This window comes from Mchenga conophoros, linkage group LG15 (genome assembly GCF_057382185.1).
Source record: "Mchenga conophoros isolate Kocher_MC1m ecotype Shallow Benthic linkage group LG15, M_conophoros_male_GT1.1, whole genome shotgun sequence".
Classification (NCBI taxonomy): Eukaryota; Metazoa; Chordata; class Actinopteri; order Cichliformes; family Cichlidae; genus Mchenga; species Mchenga conophoros.
In genome coordinates, this window is record NC_140540.1 from 41,379,259 (window position 1) to 41,400,442 (window position 21,184).

The following is a 21,184-nucleotide window of genomic DNA, read 5'->3' on the forward strand; positions in this document are numbered from 1 at the left end:
TTTAAACCAGGCATGTGAAACTCAGCAAAAAATGCTTTGTTTACACCCAATACGTTGTGACGTTTGCGGGGTCGTTATCGCGGCTGCTGTGCATGTGTTGGTACACTTGATAATCCTGTAACGCTAACGGGACAATCGCCTTCTTTTTTGTTTTGCCAGGAGTACATTTTATGACAAGATGCAATAACAACAACAAAAGTGAAAGCAAATGTTTTCAGACTGAGCTAGGCCTAAATACTGTACGTTTGCAGTCATGGTTAATAAACAGTGACCCAGAGCACTTGGAACATATCTCCAAGATACATTTTTGTTTTTTAAGGAAAAACAGTCAACATTTGCCCTTCATTACATGGTAATCCATAAGTCAACCCTCTGCCAAAGACAGCTTATCTTAAAAGAGATAAAGCTTTACATTCTCACGGACCAATCAATTTACGCTCTTGTCAATAGCTGTTTGCCAGCACACACCCTGCAAACCCGATAAATTCAACCAGGCTGAGGAGCAGCGTGAATGTAGCAAACAGTTAGAAATATCATCACTCAATAATTAACTGAACAGGTGCAAATGGACTTTTAAGACGTTCTTTCAGGAGGAAGCAGATTCCAAGCTGGACTTTATAAATCTTCTACATTCACATGTGTTGCATAGTCGAGACTAAACTGATCATTTTACTCCACTGTCTAAAATCGAATCCCAGACAGCCTGGCGGAGTCTTAGTAATCTTCCTTTCTGTTGGGAGAGCTGGATGCAGAGACACGGCTGCCACTTGTGTTTGTTCTTATAAATAATACATAGTTCACCACTGCTTCTTGTTCATGACCCGCAAAATTGCCTCCCACACAAGTACGGTAGCAGTACCCACATGCTGCATGAATGCTGGGAGGAGGGAGGCAAAGACACGGGGAATAAACTGATTCTGTTTTTCTAATCATTATGTGTATGTGACCCAGGGGAGTCTCGCATCTGAGCAGAGCTGGGCAGGAAGAAAAGAGAGGTTAGAGCAAGAAACCCTGCGTGGAAAAGACCGAGCAGCTGAATAATGTCAAGTGCACTAACATGTTTAATTGAGTGCCATGAAAAATTATTTTACATATTCTTTTTCTAATTTGTGTGTGTGATATATATATATACACACATACATACACACATATACACACACACACACATACATACATACATACATACATACATACATACACACACACACACACACACACACACACACACACACACACACACACACATACATACATACACACATATACACACACACACACATACATACATACATACATACACACACACACACACACACACACACACACACACACACACACACACACACACATACATACATACATATTTATATATATTTATATATTTGCATTTTTGTCACACGTTTCAGATTTTATTATTAGGCTTGTAAACACAAGATGAAGTTTTTATATGTGGATTTTGTTTATTTAAAAAAAAAAAGGGATAATTCAAACTTACCTGTTCAGGTGTAAAAAGTTTGTTTTTTAAGCCCTACAGAGGTGGAGTTTCCAGATCATTGTGCTGCTACATAGCAAGAGTGTGATTCAAGGGTTGAACCAGGACATTCTCCTGGTTAAGAGCAGAATTCAGGATTTCATCAATGTTGGTAAATCGTGCAGATCCTGAAGCAGAAACAAGCCCAGACCTTTACACGACCACCACCGTGTTGGACTGGTGATGTTCCTTTTATGAAATGCTTTGTTCGTTTTATGCCAGATGTAACGGGACTCAAACAAAAAGTGCACAGAATATTTTCCAAACGTCCCAAATAATCTGAATTGAGCCAAACGAGTCGTGTAGTTCTTTAGATATTGTGCTGGATTCTTTTGTGACCTCATGGATGAGTCATCAATGCCTTCTTGAAGTAACTTTAGTAGGTCAGCCAATCCTAGGAAGGTACGCACCAGTACCAAGGTTTCTCTATATGTGGTTCTCACTGGAGTCCCAAAGCAAATGGTTTTGTACTCCTTTTCAGACCCAAAAATGTCAACGACTTTGTTTCTCAGCCGTTTCTTCAGATTGCAGCATAATGTACAATAATAACTTCTTCACAGCACCGTGCATGAGATATAACTCCTCACTGCTGGAGAAGGGAAATGATCAGAATACCTTCCTGATTTAACAGCCTCAAATACACGAGGTAAATATTTATCACTCTAAAATAGGAATGCATTGGTTTTAACCAAACTGCTGGGACACAACTCTCTCTTGAACCTACTACAGAGAAGAACGTTAGTATTGCAATATTTTTAAAAAAAGTAAATGATTTAAAATTTGTTCCAGAAAAATATATATACATATTTCAGACTGGCTCACTACATTACCAAGTACATTATTGTAACAACTAAAAGTTTTAAAAAATTATAAAATGAGCAATTTTCTAGAAAAACTGTTTTTAATATTTTTAAGAGTTTTTTATTAGAGCTGATTTTTAAAAATATATATTTTCTGAAATAATATCAAATTAGAGAATAAAATTTCCATCTTACAGTCTGATGATGTGTAAAGTATTTGCTCAGTAAGACTTTGCCAGTGTCTCAGCTCTTGTGGTCTTAGTTTCACTGAAGCATGAAGCCTGGTCCATTGCTAATAACCCAGAGTCTGTGCAGTATGTTAACATCATCGTTCACACGTGAGCCTGAACACAAACACTGATTGTTACTTTTCAGAAAACAGGAGTCGTGTTCACTTTGTCTGACGTTTGCGTTTTTTGTGAACTAATCCATTTAAACATCAAAGTCAGAAACGAACCAGTCGAGGGAGCTTTAGACAAGCAATTCCCTTGTTTTGTGGCGTAAAATTACTGTTTTGGTCAATGGAGTCTGGCATGTAATGGCTTCACTTCCTTGACAGAAAGAAGATGAAAATGTTCTAAATATAGCGTCCACTTAAACTGATATTGATTCTTTGTGCATCTACAGCAGTAGTTTTTGTGCTCGCGCCGGCTCGGCTGGTGTACCGTGAGCTACTGCAGGTTACTTATGCCCATTACTGAAACTCAGAACAGTTCAGAACATTTATGCTCCACAAAACTGTTGTTGCAAATTCATACAAGCGTCAAACAAGATTGCAATTGCATCAGAGAATGAGTGCATACTTCTGTGACCCACCGGTATAGTGATCAGACCGTGTCGCTCATTGGCTTAAAACGTTGTATTTCTCTAATAATCTCTGTATTTAAATGTTCGGGAACATTTTAAAGTTTTAAAGCAGATACACTTAAGTATCTGCTCTTCAGTAAGTAGTCAAACCTGCACGTCCAGGCTTGGAAATGTGACAATTTGGCAAAAGGTGCAGCTGAAAGAAAAGTTTTTGATACTTCTACATAAATACTTTGGAATAATGCTTTAAAGAAATCAAAATCAAACTAAAACAGAGTTCGCTCTAACGTACGTTGTTTAGAAAGCAAAGGTAATTTTGCACACACGGTGTTATTATGAGTGAGTCATGGAAAGATTCTAAAAACAGACTATGATGAAACTTTTATTGCTTTTAAAAGACTTTGTGTTGAGCTCAGTCTGGGTTACTTTTTACATCAGGTAGTTATTTGTGCGCAATCATTCATTAAGCAGCCTAATGTTTTGGGGGCACTGTTCAAATCTTTTCATTATATGGTGAAAATAAGCCACAGACTCCTTCCATGCGGAGAGCTGACGTTTGACATGCAACCAGCTTACAAAGACATAATATCGCATGGCTTATGTCTTTTCCTTTGAAGGAGGTCGTTCTCATCAGCACATGTGAAGAACATTTCAGTATTTGATGGATTCAACTAATTAAAATGACAATTTCTATTCATCCATCTCATTTACAACCCCTCACACTGCATCAACAGGGAGATCTATTGCATCAAATCAAGTGCTAATGATTCCTCCTCAAACTTAATCAACAAATGATAGGACTGTGTTACACTGAGTAGCCAACTGTGCACAGAAGGAAACAGTCGCACAAAATGCAATATTATGAAGTCATTAAGGTCATGAAAACTGCTGCGCAGCCAACCATGCACAGCACAATACTGCAGTGCATCTGCATTTTTCTTTGAGAATATTGGAATCATAGGCTTCTTTTTCTTTTTCTTCTTCCACGCCCTTAATTTGAAGGCTTATAAAATGTAATGAATGTTCCTTTCACTTGATGACTCCATCCAGAGACATGCAAGTCATAATACATGAAACAAATATGTTTTGGTCATCCACTGTTTAAAGAAGGTGTATGCAACACTTGGTGCCTGCATTCTTTCAACAGCCAGCAGGGGGCGACTCCTCAGAAAGAGGTCTGAGTCTATCAAAGCCGGTGAGAAAACAAGCCTATTATTTATGTCCTTGGTGAACACTTTCCTGATTCGTTTATGGTCTCAATCTTCAGCTTCAAGTCTTACTGACTACAGCATGATGTTCATTTTGTGCATGATGTCCCACTGATACTCAAACAGATGATCTGTGTGTGTGTTTATTATTCTCTGTTTGTTGCAAAAGATGATGATGTCCAAAAATCATTAGTCAAGGTTTAAAATAGGACATTGCAGAAGAATGGCTATTAAAACCATCCTGATGATACACAGAAGTGCACACAGTATGGAATGAAGAGGCCATGGTGCTTTTTGTTTTTACCCTGTAACTTTCCTCATAAAGCTTTGACTGATGCTCCATCAATCACCGTAACGACACCCGTGCCACTCATTCGACTGTGGCCTACAACTGAACCCTAAAAAAAACATATCACATTAATTTTGATGTGAAATAAAATACTGTAAATTTGTTAGCTGGCAAGATCGTGAGTTCCTTCATCGAGAGCGCCGGTTGATTCCAGCAGCATGTAAAATGACTTTTGTGTATTTCAGTGGTAATTTGGGGGAATTAAAGGGTTTCCATTTCTGACACAAACTCCATGAATCAGGTTTAAATGGTTTTAATATGGTTTCATTAAAAATCTGAAAAATCTCAATTCTTTGTGAACAATTAATGATTCTCATTTTCTCCGGAGTGCTCACACTGGAAGGTAATTACTGACACAGCTCGCTGATGAATTCCTATCTGCAAATTATAAAGGAAAATTATAAAATGTGCTCATTGCAGCCATAAAGCAAATAGCCTTGATAATGAACCTGTTGTCGAGAAACACTGCCCTCCACGGAGCTCCTCCTCTGCCTCGGAGACCTCCGAAGCATCAGCCTGCCCCTGCCTGGCCTAAATGTAGACCATGTCTCCTGACATACATGAACAGGGTCTTTGTGCTGCTGTAAGAGCTGTGAGTAAATGCGCTGGTTGTTTCACAGAAATATACAGAGAAAGTGACTTGTTAGAGCAGCTTTGATTATAAGATTTGCGAGTTTGATGCACAGAGATCTGAAAAGACTATTACTGAGCTCAACTTTACGGCCTGGCTGGCCTCACACGCTTGACTCTGTAATACAGTGACTGTAAATTGGCACGTGTAAAAATGTTGTATACTTTCAGAAGAGGGTTCGTGACAGCAGTGTCATGTGACTGGAATAATTCTGTTTCATTTGGTGAGGTGACATGATATGGCATTATAGTCATTTATGTGTGGAAGCATCACCTCCTTTGCACCCCCTGCCTTGTGGGAAACACTGTACAATGTTGCTTATTGTCCCCAAGCATCCAAAAACATACCATGAAACTCTTTAGATTTACAAATAGATCGATGAAGATCTCCAAAGCCATAGTTCGTACAGCATATTGTGCAGTGATGTTTAGTAATTTTTCTGATGCTGTTACTGTAGCTGCCTCATTTCCCTTTATGACTGGACTAATACAGAATTCCAAATGTTCCTACTTAACCTTTCACCTCTACATCCTTTGTCCTTCTCAGATCTAATGCTGTGCTGATTACACATGTATGACTGGGTTCAATAGGATTCTAAAGGAAGAACAACATAACCATTATCAAATTAAGTGGAGTCTGCTCCGTGCATGCAGAACATTTTTTAGTCTCCAAACCCCACTATGACCCCTCTGCAAATGAAATGCTTTTAATGTTGACCTTTTATGTTCTTCCTAGACATTAGTGCAGAGTGGGACAAATATACTGCAGAAAGTACCTGGGGCTAAATATAGGTGTAGACTAAAGACCGCTTTTTACTGGAGGACCTTGTTTAGGGATGTTTTAGTGGGAGACAAAAAGAGAGTTTTTCTGGGGTAGATACATCTAAGTGGCCATGAAAAAGTCCGGAGTCGTTTGTGAGGCTAAGACATGTTCTGGCTAAATTCAGAGCAACATCTTTTTAAATGCCTACAACCTTTAGTCTTCTAATCTCAAATCTAACTTCATCAAGTGAAACGTATGTCAGCTAACCCAAGCAGCAACCATCTCAGTTCCTCCCATAGTTGTTGTTTTTTAATGGCTCGTTTGGAGTTGCTGCTTTGGTCAACCACAAAATCATAACGTCGCCTTTTCAGTTGAAACATGAGGTAGAGTTTTGAGCTTGTGCTTCTACAGCACAAGCTTTTATGTCTGTCTTAACCATGATCTCTACGAGCACGCTTCCTTAGCTGTGATCAGAATAATTATACGTTTTTATAAGTGCTTTTACGTAAAGCTCTTTTTACAGGATACTTGTCAGATTATATTGATAGCGACTGAGTTTAGTCTGTTCCTTCCCATTCCATGCAAGGCCACCTGGGTTGGCTGGAAGACTGTTTACTTAGCCTGGCAGGGCGAAGGACACTGTCTCAGCTGAACTCTGGACACACACACACACACACACACACACATATACACTGATATGCACACACTCATCCCCCCTCCCTTTCCAAACGCCTTCGACGCTTATTCCCTTCCGATGCTGACGGTGGATCAAGGAGACCAGCGCACGCAGGCCCGGATGTGCTGTCTACATCGGCTGTCTCTCACCTTTACCCCCCCTGCTGCTTGTCATGTGTTTCTTTGGTGTATTAAGAGTGTTTTCATGTGCAGAGGTGTTTTTTCTGTTCTCAAACTGATCTCCCTGTTGGAGCTCAGTCTGGGGGGAGTTATTTTTTTCTCCTTATCTTTCCTCATGTGGTGCATTTTCCATTGTTATCCCTCTCTGACCTGTCTTCCCCATGTGATGTTTGTGTCATGTATGTATGGTCAGAGGGTAAGATGGCGCCGCCATTGCGTGCAATAGGTCAGCAGCCTTATGAAATTTCCCCTTGTGGGACTAATAAAGGTATATCAAATCAAATATGATTATTGCCTTTAAATGCACAACGTAGGGCTGTGCGATACGACCAAAACCTCATCTCCCGATATAAGACATCTATCGTCCGATAACGATGTAAATCACAAAAATGTAACATTTTCTGTAAACTCTGTGAAACTCGGGCAGCTCGACTTGTGTGAAGTGTTTCCAGCTGTGCGTCATGTAGCTGGAGTCGAGTGTTTTAACCGATGCATGAAACGATACATTTTAGACATAAGTTGTAACGGCGCCGTTTTCTTTGTATTTATTACACGGCGTGCTGCGGGGAAAAGCCTGTTCTAACGTTTGAGTCTATGGTTTATTTTTTAGCACCTGGCGGCTCTTTTTTACTTCTCATCCGTAAATAATCTGCTCTTTCACGTGATTCAGTTTATTTTGAAAAGTCTCAACAGGATCTTGAGCTTCATTGTGAAAGTTTTATGTGGAACATAAACAAGCGGACACGTGATGCTGTTACCGTCGTTGTTGCTAAAGACAACACATAAAAACAGGCGCTTGTTCGTCCATAGTGTGGTTATATTAAATATAAGAGAAAGAGAGAACTTGAATACAGCCACTACAGGGACCATCAGAACAATGAGAAAATAAACAGGTTTATAAACAAAAACAGTTTATTTTGCGACACCACGAAACAAACGATAGCGTAAAATGAAACGATAGACGTTTTTATATCGACATCAGATATATATCGTTATATCGAACAGCCCTAGCACGTCTTTCTATATTTTTGCTCATTGGGTGTCTTTAGATTGTTTGGGTTTATATCTGTGGTAATCCAGGTTTTACCTCAGAAAAAGTGCCTTCAAATGAGTATTGATCTGACTTTGAGCTATATGAATAAAAATGGATTTCTCAAGACACATTTATTATTCACAAATAGGATCATTAAGAAAAAGGTTAGAGTTCTGTTGATGCTGTAACAAATGTCAAACTTTATCACTTCTACTGGATACTTTTATGCAGGCCTTTGATAGTAAATGCACCAGCCAAGCAAAACAGATGTTTGTAAAAGTTTTATAAGGTGTGAATAAGTTCACCAGTCTAAGAGAGACAGAAAGGGCCCAGGCCTTTCCTCTCACACAATCTCTCGATCCCTTTCTCACTTTCTTTCCTTTCCTTTTGTTTTCCTTTGATTTGGCCTCAGGTAGAGTCGAGCTGGTTGACATTCAACACACAATAGTCCTGTGAGGAATGGTGTTTGTTAAAGGCAGCTGAAACGTCATGCTGCATGAAACCGCAAGGCAAACTCAAGAGTGAGGTCAGGTTGTAGGGCTGGATTTTTGTTACATGGATGCCAGAGTGATGCTTGCAGTTTGTTTTTCTATTTTTTATTTTACTTTAGCTAGAATACACAAAAAACCCAGAAAGTGGAGATGGAGATTGGGCATGGGAAGAAGTCATTCACTCTTTCTTTTAAATTGCGTCCTCTGCCAACATCACTGCTCTATTTTGCACTTTCTGACCACCATTAAAGTTCATTTTAATGGTACTTGGAAATGAAATGTTGTTTTTCAACTCTCGCTGCAAATAAGGACTTTTAGTTTTACTTATTATAAATTTATTACATGCTGACAGCGGCCAAAACAATTCTGGTATGCAACCAGATTTGTTTTTGCAATCCTTCCTGCTATTAAACAAAATGCATGTTTAAGGAAATTCCCACATTTAAGAGTTAATAAAACCTTTTTCCTTATTTTCTGTTATATATAAACCATTACATGCTCATATTAAACATTGAAGTCAGCGTATGTACAAACAATCCCTCCAACTCAAAATCACAGGCTTCACTGCTCTAATGCTTTTTTTAAATAGTTTTTTATACTCTTGACTTTATGGTTTAATATAAAGAGGAAATCCCTGACATGGGCATCGCAGACAAAGGAGGCCCATCCACCTCCTGTTCAAATCTTCTGTTTACCACAGGCAGTGGATCAGGAGAAAGCTGGTTTAAACAGGTGGACATCAGTAACAACTGGGCCCCATGAAGTTTATTGTATACGGAGCTAAAAAATAACAGAATAGTCCTACTTTAAAAATGCCCTTCAAATGCAGGAAAAGGTACAGGGTGTCAGCTTTCTGTGTGACGCTTTCATAATGTGAAATATGAAATCATGTATCAAAGCTGTTATATCAAAGCTTTTCAAAGGGCTTTTTCAACTGAGCAGTGATGCTGTATGTCAGTCACATAACACATTTCCATTTGAAAGCTGTCTGTGCACACTTCCTGTCAGCTAATGGATATTAGCTGACAGTAAAACTGTGAACATGTAGGCACAGCTATGAGCTATGTGGACTCACTCTCTGTGTGAGAAGGAAGCACCAGTCTGGCCAGCAGCAGGAGATGAAGAGCTGCCCTGGTGAGAGGCGACAGACGTCTAAATCTAAGGTCCATGGTCCCACTGCTGGTAAACTCTCCTCTGGTGCTGATGCTGCTGTTAGATGGCTATGACCTCACAGGTTCATAGATGGACACCTGCGACGAGAGAAGACAAACCGATGTTAAAGTCAGAGGTTCAGTACATCAGTGTACTTGAGTGTGTTGTCGTGCGCTTGTGGCGAAAGTGTTTTATGTTCTTTATAATACAACCCCAGTTAATAGAGTCAGACACACTTGCAGAGCACACACGCAAGTCCTAATGCTAATTAAACATCTGAAGGTAATGAAGTCTGCCAGGTTAACTTGGAAATGTACTAAGAAGCAACATTTTTTCAATCTTCTATTGTGAAATTTTGAGCTTGAGCAAATTGAAGCCTCAGTTTCTTAGTGTTGGCTGACAAGAGTATCGCCTCATTGCGTGTCCGACCGCTGTAGGCATCAAGGTTTGACATGTTGTGTGTTCAAAGATGCTCTTTCGAATGCCTCGGTTGTAATAAACAGTTATTGAGTGACTGTTGCCTTTTTTGGCTCATTATTTTAGTTCATGCTCTCAAACCCCGAGAAAGCTGTGCTGCAAAAATCCCAGTAGATGAGATGTTTCTGATAGACCAGCCTGTCTGGCACCAACAACCATCCAGTGTGCAAAGTTACTTAACTCATCTTGATGCTCGTTTTCAACTTCAGCAGGTCTCCTCCACTATGGCTACGTGCCTAAATGCAAAATGGTGCCGTGTGGTTGGCCGGTGAGAATGTCTTTCCGGTGACTACGCCTGCAGGATGCATTTGGCATGGGACCGTGTGAGTCACAAGTCAGAGAGCTTTGCTTTTACGCTTTTGTTATGTCTTCGATTTCTGGGCCCTGCACAGTGATTTTCTTTCTCTTCCAGAGTATCTCATGTGGGTAAGTTAACATTACTGTACAGAATAATGTATGAAGTTACAAAGCATCAGCATGGTGATGGCAAAGTAATGGCAGATGGTACAGTCATGTCCTGTGTGCTGGTAGTTAAAAACTATGTGAAACACTATTTTATGTCTGTAGGGTAAATCTGCGCATCACCGTACTCTCACACCTGTTGAAGGCACCGTCAGCAGAAGGGTTGTATTGTGTATCTGCACACATGCAACACAGCTGGTGTTGATTTAATTGGTGATATCTGTCTGAGGCTACGTCCACACTAATGCGCTTTCGTTTGAAAACGCATCGTTTTCCCGTCCACACTGAGACGCCGTTTTCCCGAAGGAAAACGCAGCATTTTGAAAACACTCTTGAAAACACATACATTTGAAGACGAAGCTGTCCCGTCGCAGTGTGGACACTCAAAAACGCAGACTTTCGAAAGCAATGACGCATTTTAGTCATGTGATGCAGTCATGTGACCAAATAAGCAAAGATAGCGGAGGGCATTAAACAGCAGCTGTTTTGTTTGACAGCCCTATTAAAGATTAACATCAGCCTGCACATGCTCCTGAGAACTTTTCTTCAAATTCTTTAATTCTCACTCGCTTTTGGACCTTTGTACTTTTGTGTTACTCGCAGCAACAACTCCGCCTCATTGTTAGTGCATTTAACAAACTCGGTGCTTTTCCTCAACATTTTGCCGCGACGTTTCAAAGAGCCGGAAAGTAAATAAGCGGCAGACAGAAATGAGGCAGGTCGAATCTTCTTGCGCAGGACTGGAACGTAAGTGTTTTCGGCCGTTTCAATGTGGACGCACAACTCGGTGAAAACGAATGAAAACGATAGTGTGGATGCGGAGCGTTTTCAGACGAAAACGCCGTTTTCAAATCTATCCGGGCTGGTGTGGACGCAGTCTGAGTTTAAGACTTTGGTTCCAGTGCCAAGTAAGGTGTCTGTGGGACATGCTGAAAACATCAATAAATCACACCTACGACACATCTGTCTCACACACTGGTTGACCAGTTAATCAGAAACTCCAGTTAACAGGAAACACCAGCGTCTGCTCTGGATATGGTTCACTGAAAGGTCAGTCACAGAGAAGCTGGTCAGTCATTATATTTCACTCTGTAATCGGGGATGTCAGAGTAAGAACAAGAGAACAAAGAGATGATTCTCATGCTTCCTCGGTTATTTTCCCAAATCTGCTACAATCAACTGGCGAAAACACTAAAAGTCAGCTTTGCTACGAGCTGCCAACACTTCGCCGAGTCACCAGCATACTGGAGGTCATTGCTCTAAGCAGAGATGCCACTAACTCCAGTTCTCCCAGCAAAGACACAAACAAGTTACGAAGCCGCCACAGAGACATCATCTCTCCAGCACATCCTGGTCTGCCCTGATGTCTCTTTCCATTTGGACATGGCAGAAACATATCACCTTGTTTCCATCAGTAAAAATAGTAACATCGATCAATAAGTAAAATCAAAGGTTTAATTCAACTCCTCGTTTTGGAGCAGCAACTTAAAGCTGTGGCCTCAGATTTGGGTGCTAATTCTCGTCCCCACTGTATCAAACTATATCAACTATGAACCACCCCAGTGTGACGTTAAGGTCACTGCTCACATAACCCAGAGGGAGCACATCATTCACAAGCCTGGAAATTCTGTCCATAAAAGTTAGAACTGGTGACAAAGACCAGGCCTGCGGGAGCTCAGCTCCCACTGGAAACAAGTTCATGTAACAACGGAATTTCATATTAATGGCTGTATAAATTTTAACATGTGGCTGCACTCGCCAATCACTTAAGATTAATAAATATCAAACTCTCTGTATTTAGAAACTGAACCTGACTCACAGGTGGGACCTGCAGCCCTCGCTTAGACATCTGAGAGATGTCTAAGATAAGTGTCTACGGATTCCCTCAGCAAAATAAATATCTATTTAAAAATGATTCGTTCAACATCATGTTGTCACACTGAAATGTCAGCTTTCATTTTTACAATTCTTGTCCTTCAGCCACCTGAGCAGCCCTTTGTACTGGATGTCTCTGAGCTCTTGTACTATTGCAACATGTAACAATCATCATTACAAGTAAAATAACTCACCTGGAGGATTCAACGTTGTATGTTTCTAATATGGTTCAAGCATATTGCCAAATATAGTGAATGAGGGAAACAGCATTGCAAACTTCCTCCTCCAGGATGTAGACAGAACCACACCTCTCTGAAACAGTTTCAACAGAAACTCGCATGTCACTGCAGGACCGCTGTATTTAAGTGGGTAAACTCAAGCTATTTGTATATTAATAAACTGGCAACTAAATATATTTGTGCACACACGGTCTACTGGCATGGATAGCTTGTCTGCATGATGCACCAGTACACATGCTCTACTGCAAAGATTGTCATTGTGTTGATTTTTGCTTTGTGTTTCCTTTCGTTACTTTTCCCGTTGTATGTTCTACAATAAAAAAACAAAACCAAAAGATAAAGCAACACAACACTGTGGCGCTTGTAGCCCATGAGAGCCATAGCAGCAAGACTGGGACAAATAGTTCTTATAGAAATGACAGTTAAATCAATCAATCAGCTGCACAGCATTCAGCGCAGCTAAAACAATGGGCTGCAGCTGAAACAGGGTTAATATGTCTTTGCTTAACAAGCAGGCAGGAAACAGTGGGGTCCTCGGCCGCATCAAACAGGAAGCTACAGTGATATATGATAAATGTAATGCCAGTAGAATTAACCTACATTATGACAGTACTTGAGATAGACTGATTTATCCAGGCCAGCCTGTGCAATTATAAGTAATTCTCTCCACAGGTGAACCTGCTATTTTAGAGTCTTCCACGAAACACAGTAGCTTGTTTGTTACTGCGTTTCTTGTGGCGTCCACGGATTCCACAAGACTACATGTAGCGAGCGAAAGCCACCGAGTAACCGCTAAGGGCCTCTATACTACTCGTGCAAACTTTCAGGCCCAAAGCTCTCACAGGAACGAGCCCAGAATAAACAGGACAAGAGGGTCAATATCAGTCAGATATGTTAAAATTTATTATTTTAAAAGAACACAAAGGGTTTGCAAAAGGCCTAAAACATCAAAATGGTAAAAGGTCACTAACGACCACAAGATAGTGTTATTGGTGCAACCTGCCAGCAATGCAACTATCACCTGAGGGCTTGCTCTCCCTTGGCGGTCCCAGATGCTCGTTGCTTTAAAAGAAACAAATCCACCCCAAATAAATACGAGCCCAACAGAACACTTATCGCATGCACTAAGTGCTAGTTCAGGCAATAATCGGTGGCACTAAAAATCACTCTTAATAAAAACCTATTCACTGCAAATCCACACAGAGAACCTCTAAAGATCCTAATTCCCCTAAGGTAAGAGCCCCACTCAGGGATTGCACAATGCCCGACTAATATTGCACCAGCCCAGTAGAAATAAAAACAAACCCGGCATAAAAAAAAAAACAGTTTTAAAAGGTGACCCTACCAAAACCAAAAACACAACAACAAGGAGAAGGAGGAAAAAAACAGTGACAAATTCACATGTGCAGCCTGCCCTGCAGGAGGCAATACAATATAAATTAGATTATAGTGCATCAATATACTTTTTTTAATGTCAAATATATTAAGTTAACATACCTCCAGCAGACAACTGTGTTTGCTGCACACCTGGCTTATCTTGGCTTATCTTGTAAAAATCACTACTAAAACATAAAATACAATAAACATCAAATACATTTCAACAAATTTAAAAAAACACTAAAAGAAGAACAGCCTGTACCTCGAACCTCTGCTGTAGAGGTTTAAAACAACTGTTTGTGTAGCAGACAATTAAAACTTCTCAGGCTCTTCACCTACTCACACAACCATTGTTCACAGCCGCTCGTCAGTGGAAAATGAAGAGCACCTGCTGCTACTTCCTCTTTTATACCCTCCATTGGGTCCCCTGGGTCCTAAAGACTTCCCCATTACAATTGCCCCCGTTTTAAAAGGTCACCGTCCCGGTGACCACTTACTGCCAGGGCCTAAAAAAATTTTGGGGCAAATCATTATGGACAAGAGAGCTCTGTGAATCGCTAGTGAGAACAGCAGTAGTCTGATTTACTGACCGTGGGAGATTAAAGGGGTTAGAATGCTTTCCTGCTGTACTTCTTTTAGGCCGCCCCTGAACTCTTCCCGAGTCCTGCTCTAAAACATTCTCCCTATTATCAATCCCACTTTCCTCTGGCTGTTCTGGAACTATGGATACAGGGTTCAAGTTGCTCGAGCCTATGCTACTAGTTTCACTAACAAGCTCGGGAACACATACCGAGGGTGGCTGATCTTTGGGTGGGTTTGGAACAAGGGCGAGTACAACTCCACCAGCCTCACTGTCATCATCTGGTGTATCTGATGTTGACTGCCGGGGTGACTCAACTACCAGCCCTGGGTCAGAGAGAGGATATTCGTCTGGAGCAGGTGCTACAATACCTGAAGGTATTACTCTCAACTCGGCCCGATTTAAGTTCTTGTCTGGACCTGAACGATCTCTAGGGCGTATTTTGTAAACCCTGCCTTCTTTGTCCATACTCTGCACAACAACATACACCCTAGGATCCCAGGCATCGTGGATCTTAGGGCGGCCTAAAGGATGACTTTTCCGATAAACCAGAGTACCTGGGGAGAGAAGGGAAGTAACTGTGGGCTGAAAATGTTTATTTCTCCTCTCTGCAGCTTGTTGGAGTTGTTCTTTCGCATGCACATAAACTGAACTTAGACGTTGTTTATGCTCCTCTACCCACTCCTGCGCAGATCTAGACATTGGTTCCGACTGGGAAGCCCCCAGTAAGAAGTCAACGGGCAACTGGGGCTTCTGACCAAACATAAGCTCATAAGGTGAAAAACCGGTGGACTGATGTTCTGTGGTATTGTAAGCATACAATACCTGTGGCAAGTATTGCGGCCACTTTCTTTTCTTATCAGGAGGGAGCGTACGCAACAGATCATGGAGTGTTCTGTTAAATCTCTCGCATTGTCCATTGCCCTCAGGATGATATGGTGTGGTCCTGCTTTTGTCTATGCCGTACAGGTGACACAGACGTTTCAGCAAGTCTCCCTCAAAGCTCTTTCCCTGATCACTATGGATACGCTTAGGGACCCCATAGATATAAAACCATTTTTCAGTTAATACCCGTGCCACTGTACTTGCCCGTTGATCTACTGTAGGGTATGCTTGAGAGAACTTTGAAAACACGTCAGTGACCACAAGTACATTCTCACGCCCATCACTAGACTTGTCCAAAACACTGAAATCAATGGCAATGACTTCCAGGGGTTTAGAAGCCACCAAACCCCCCCCTGAATGTGCGAACTTTTGGTTTTACAGCCTTTGCCAAGACAACGATCGCACTCCTGACAATATTTCTCAATGTCACGTGCCATAAAGGGCCAAAAACACCTTTCTCTCACCAGGCTGGTAGTGCGTCCAATGCCTTGATGCCCATGATCATCATGTAAACTTCTCAGGACCTCTGTTTGCAAGCACTGGGGTAGCAACAGTTGAAACAAAACTTGGCCATTACCAGGTGTCTGAACTTGACGATACAAGACACCTTCCTTCAACTTGATTCTGGGCCACTGTTGCACCAACTTTTTCACTCCCTTACTTACATTACCCATTTCCTGCTTGGTAGGCAGCCTCCCTCTTTCCCAATACTGTGAAAAAGGGCCAATTACCGGGTCAGCAGCTTGAAGGGATATTAGATCAGCTTTAGGTCGGGATGGAAATGCACCTATGGCTCTACACGTAGCGGCAACAGCATTTCCCAGTTGACCTACATCTGTCTGATCTTGCACTTCCTGTGGAACCTTCAACCCTGGAAGCAGGCCAGATGGACTCTGTGGATGCAGTTGCCGTGACAATGCATCAGCGTTGCGATTGCTGGGACCTGGCCTATATTTAATCTCAAAGTTGAACACAGCTAGTTCTGAGGCCCATCGCTGCTCTACGGCTCCCAATTTAGCAGTTTGCAAATAGCTAAGGGGATTGTTATCTGTGAACACGACAAACTTATTTCCCAACAAATATTCACGGAATTTTTGAGTGACAGCCCATTTTAGTGCCAAGAATTCCAACTTTCTAGAGCTATAATTGGACATATTCCTTTCACTAGGTCGCAGGCCCCGGCTAGCAAAAGCAACTGGCCGCCTCTTTCCTTCTTGCTCCTGAGATAAAACTGCCCCTAACCCTGCCTGACTAGCATCTATCTCAAGGACAAAAGGTTTAGCAAAATCTGCATATGCCAATACTGGGGCACTAACCAGCAGCCTTTTTAGTGTTTGGAATGCATTCTCACATTCCTCACTCCAAAGGTGACACATTGCCCCACTGGCACCACTTCTACGTTTCTTCTTGGTACCTCCCAGCTCGCCCACCAGCCGGTGGAGCGGGGCAGCATACTTGGCAAAACCTTCAACAAAACGCCGATAATATGAGGCAAATCCCAAAAATGACTGTAGCTCTGTACAAGTAGTCGGTCGTGCCCACTCAGCCACTGCACTAATCTTAGAAGGGTCGGTCGCCACCCCAGAAGCCGATATCACATGCCCGAGGTATTGAACCTCTGGCTGGAAAAAGTGACACTTCTCCAGCTTCAACTTTAGATTGTGTTCTTTGAGCCGCGTTAAGACCAAGTCAAGACGCTCCAGATGCTGCTCAAAGGAGGATGAAAACACAACAATATCATCCAGGTACAATAAAAGGGACTGGAAACTTTGATCCCCAAAAATCCGCTCCATTAGCCTCTGAAAGGTGCTAGGGGCATTACAAAGCCCAAATGGCATTCGATTGAATTCGAACAGACCAAAAGGGGTACAGAAAGCAGTCTTGGCTTTGTCCTTCTCGGCCACTGGTACTTGATTATACCCACTTGCAAGGTCCAATGTAGAGAACCACTGTGCTCCCGTCAGGGCATCTAATGACTCCTCAATACGGGGTAATGGATAAGCATCTTTCCGTGTCTTGGCATTAAGCAAACGGTAATCAACACACAGCCTAATCTCTCCATTTTTCTTGAAAACCACCACAATTGGGGAAGAATAAGGGCTACTGCTTAGACGCACTACCCCCCGATCCAACAAATCTTTAATATGGGCTTTCACTTGTTCATACTGAGAGGGTGGGAGCCTGCGATACCGCTGTCGCACTGGGGCATCATCCATTAAAGGGATCTCATGTTCCACCAATGTGGTACATCCTAAATCTCCCTCCCCATAGCTGAAAACTGAACACTTCTGCAAAAGTGACACTCCTTGTTGTGACTGTTCATTGGACAAGTTAGGCCATGAGAGCTCGGAAAAATCAAGGTGCGGATGCGCCTGTACAGTCACTTCGTGCATCGTTATCTGCAACGTGGGATCATCAGACTCTGCAGTAATGACAGAGTCCCCAGATGATGGAGGGTCAACCAGATGCAATTCACCTAGTTGTGTACAGGGCGGTAACCAAACATCCTCAATTCCCACATTAACCACCGGAATGTCAACAACACCCTGTTCAACAGAAAGGAGGGCCGGAGAAACCAAGATGCCCCCTGGCAGGGGATTACCTGTCGCTATGGGCTCCAGGAGCACTGATGGAAGGTTAATGTTAGCAGCAGAGGGGCAGCTAGTACGTATCCATTTCAACGAACCAGCAGGGACACAAACAGCTCGACCGTGGACTTTTGCTTTACCTAAATACCCAGATGTATTCAAAGCCTCAATGCGCTGACACTTGTGAAGTGTCTCTCTCCACGTCTTACTGGCATTTTCAAGGGCAGGAGATTCAAACAGACGAGGGCCAAACTGCTCAAAGAGTAGGTGGTAACAACGGCTAATGATATTCATCCCCAAGAGGCCAGGCACACTCTGTGGCTGCTGAACGCTCCCATCTAGAGGGTCCTCCACCACCAACACGCCCATTTTTGTCAGGGTGCCACCAAAAACAGTCACATCAAGCTCCATGTAGCCTATATAGGGGATTTTCAACCCATTAGCTGCCCTGAGGCGTAACCATTGGCATTTCTTTAAGTGCCCCACCCCCTGCGACCTGAAGTGCTTCTCAAAGAAACTCTCTCGAATAGTGGTGACCATGGACCCAGTATCCAAAAGACAGGGAACTATAACACCCCCCATTTCTATTTCCACCACTGGACAATTCCCAATTAGTCGAGAGTGATCTTCCATAACAACTTCAGCTGAGCCTATAAACCCTGTTCCTGATGCCTGGCTCTCTGCACCAGAGGGACCTAGTTTCCCGATGGCTGAGACTCAGGGCCTTGTTCCACAACCTGACTTTGTACATGTGCATCAGCATGAGACCCACCACTATTCTTTATAGCTGGATGTTTTACCCTACAGAACCTGGCAATATGACCAGCCCTACCACACCGATGGCAAATTGGCTTTCCATCTGCCTGGAAACGAAAAGGCCTAGTTGTGGGAGGGGTCAGGGGTAGTTCAGTCTGAGACGGCTGTGAAAATTGGACAGACATTTGCTTCATGAGCGTATCCAATTGAACCTGTTGTTTACGAAGGCACTCTTATCTGTAGAATGTCATCATTAGGCCCAAGGGTGACTGCATGCATCTCTGCATTAACTCCCTCTACTACCTGACAGTTCGTATCACAAGAATAGGCTCGGGACCTAGTTTTCCCTCCCTGCCTACCTACATCAGCCCACTTAAGGGCGATACTGCGTAGGGCAAGAAAGGACATGTCTGGTGTTTGAAGGACCCGCTGTTTCAGCTCTCTGCGCAGCATATCATCATGGAGATGTTCAGTAAACTGGTCCCTTAGCAATATATCAGAATTTGGAATACCACCTGGTGTCCTACAGATTACAGTGTCCATTAAAGATTTAAGGGCATGAGAGTAATCTCGCAGAGATTCCCCTTCTCGCTGGGTGCGCTGGAAGAACTGTAGCTGGGCAGCTACATATGACTGAGTGCAGCTATAGTGCTCGACCAAAATATCAAAGATCTTGTCAGGAGTGTCTCTGCTGATACTCGAATGAAAACAGACCTCAGATTTAGCACTGCCATCAAGATGGTCCATCACAAACATCACTTGTGCTGCTCTTGACATAGGACGAATCTCCAGGCATCTACGTACTTCTTCAACCCACTGGTCAACAGTTAACAAGTCCACTGACAATTTACCAGTAAACCTTGGGCATTTACGCTCCCGAGGTGCATAAACGTAACACACATTTGTAGCTTCATTTATTGGGTTGATATTTGATGGCACAGTAGATGGACCTGGCACTGGATCTGGCACTGGACCAGTCCCAGGAGAACGTTCCTGTAATTGGTCTCTCAACTGTTCATTTGCTGCTTTTAGCTGTTGCAGCTGCTCCAAGAGGGCCTGTACGTCGTCCATAGGGTCGGCGAAGGAGGTTTATTATCCCCGCAGCAGCCCAAGCGTTGGCTTCCCCTCCGTAGAAGATGTCACTGTTTTTCCTCCTCTCCTCTAACACTCTTACCAAAATAAACAGGGCCACACTAAAATAAAAACCAAACACCGTAACTGATATGACCTGGATCCTGTCGACAACGCCAAATAATGTAGCGCGCGAAAGCCACCGAGTAACCGCTAAGGGCCTCTATACTACTTGTGCAAACTTTCAGGCCCAAAGCTCTCACAGGAACGAGCCCAGAATAAACAGGACAAGAGGGTCAATATCAGTCAGATATGTTAAAATTTATTATTTTAAAAGAACACAAAGGGTTTGCAAAAGGCCTAAAACATCAAAATGGTAAAAGGTCACTAACGACCACAAGATAGTGTTATTGGTGCAACCTGCCAGCAATGCAACTATCACCTGAGGGCTTGCTCTCCCTTGGCGGTCCCAGATGCTCGTTGCTTTAAAAGAAACAAATCCACCCCAAATAAATACGAGCCCAACAGAACACTTATCGCATGCACTAAGTGCTAGTTCAGGCAATAATCGGTGGCACTAAAAATCACTCTTAATAAAAACCTATTCACTGCAAATCCACACAGAGCACCTCTAAAGATCCTAATTCCCCTAAGGTAAGAGCCCCACTCAGGGATTGCACAATGCCCGACTAATATTGCACCAGCCCAGTAGAAATAAAAACAAACCCGGCATAAAAAAACAGTTTTAAAAGGTGACCCTACCAAAACCAAAAACACAACAACAAGGAGAAGGAGGAAAAAAACAGTGACAAATTCACATGTGCAGCCTGCCCTGCAGGAGGCAATACAATATAAATTAGATTATAGTGCATCAATATACTTTTTTTTAATGTCAAATATATTAAGTTAACATACCTCCAGTAGACAACTGTGTTTGCTGCACACCTGGCTTATCTTGGCTTATCTTGTAAAAATCACTACTAAAACATAAAATACAATAAACATCAAATACATTTCAACAAATTTAAAAAAACACTAAAAGAAGAACAGCCTGTACCTCGAACCTCTGCTGTAGAGGTTTAAAACAACTGTTTGTGTAGCAGACAATTAAAACTTCTCAGGCTCTTCACCTACTCACACAACCATTGTTCACAGCCGCTCGTCAGTGGAAAATGAAGAGCACCTGCTGCTACTTCCTCTTTTATACCCTCCATTGGGTCCCCTGGGTCCTAAAGACTTCCCCATTACATACAGA

At 42.3% G+C, this 21,184-nt stretch overlaps 1 protein-coding gene across 4 annotated transcripts in view; it reads right to left on the reverse strand.

Moving 5' to 3' along the window:
* ptprfa (protein tyrosine phosphatase receptor type Fa) overlaps positions 1 to 21,184 on the reverse strand; it is a 356,286-nt gene that overhangs the window by 234,748 nt on the left and 100,354 nt on the right. For all 4 annotated transcript variants that reach the window (XM_085246465.1, XM_085246467.1, XM_085246466.1 and 1 more), the window contains one exon: positions 9,543 to 9,717. In XM_085246465.1, the coding sequence (XP_085102591.1) occupies positions 9,543 to 9,636 (94 nt within the window). In that variant the 5' untranslated portion in view covers positions 9,637 to 9,717. The remainder of the gene's footprint in view (positions 1 to 9,542; positions 9,718 to 21,184) is intronic.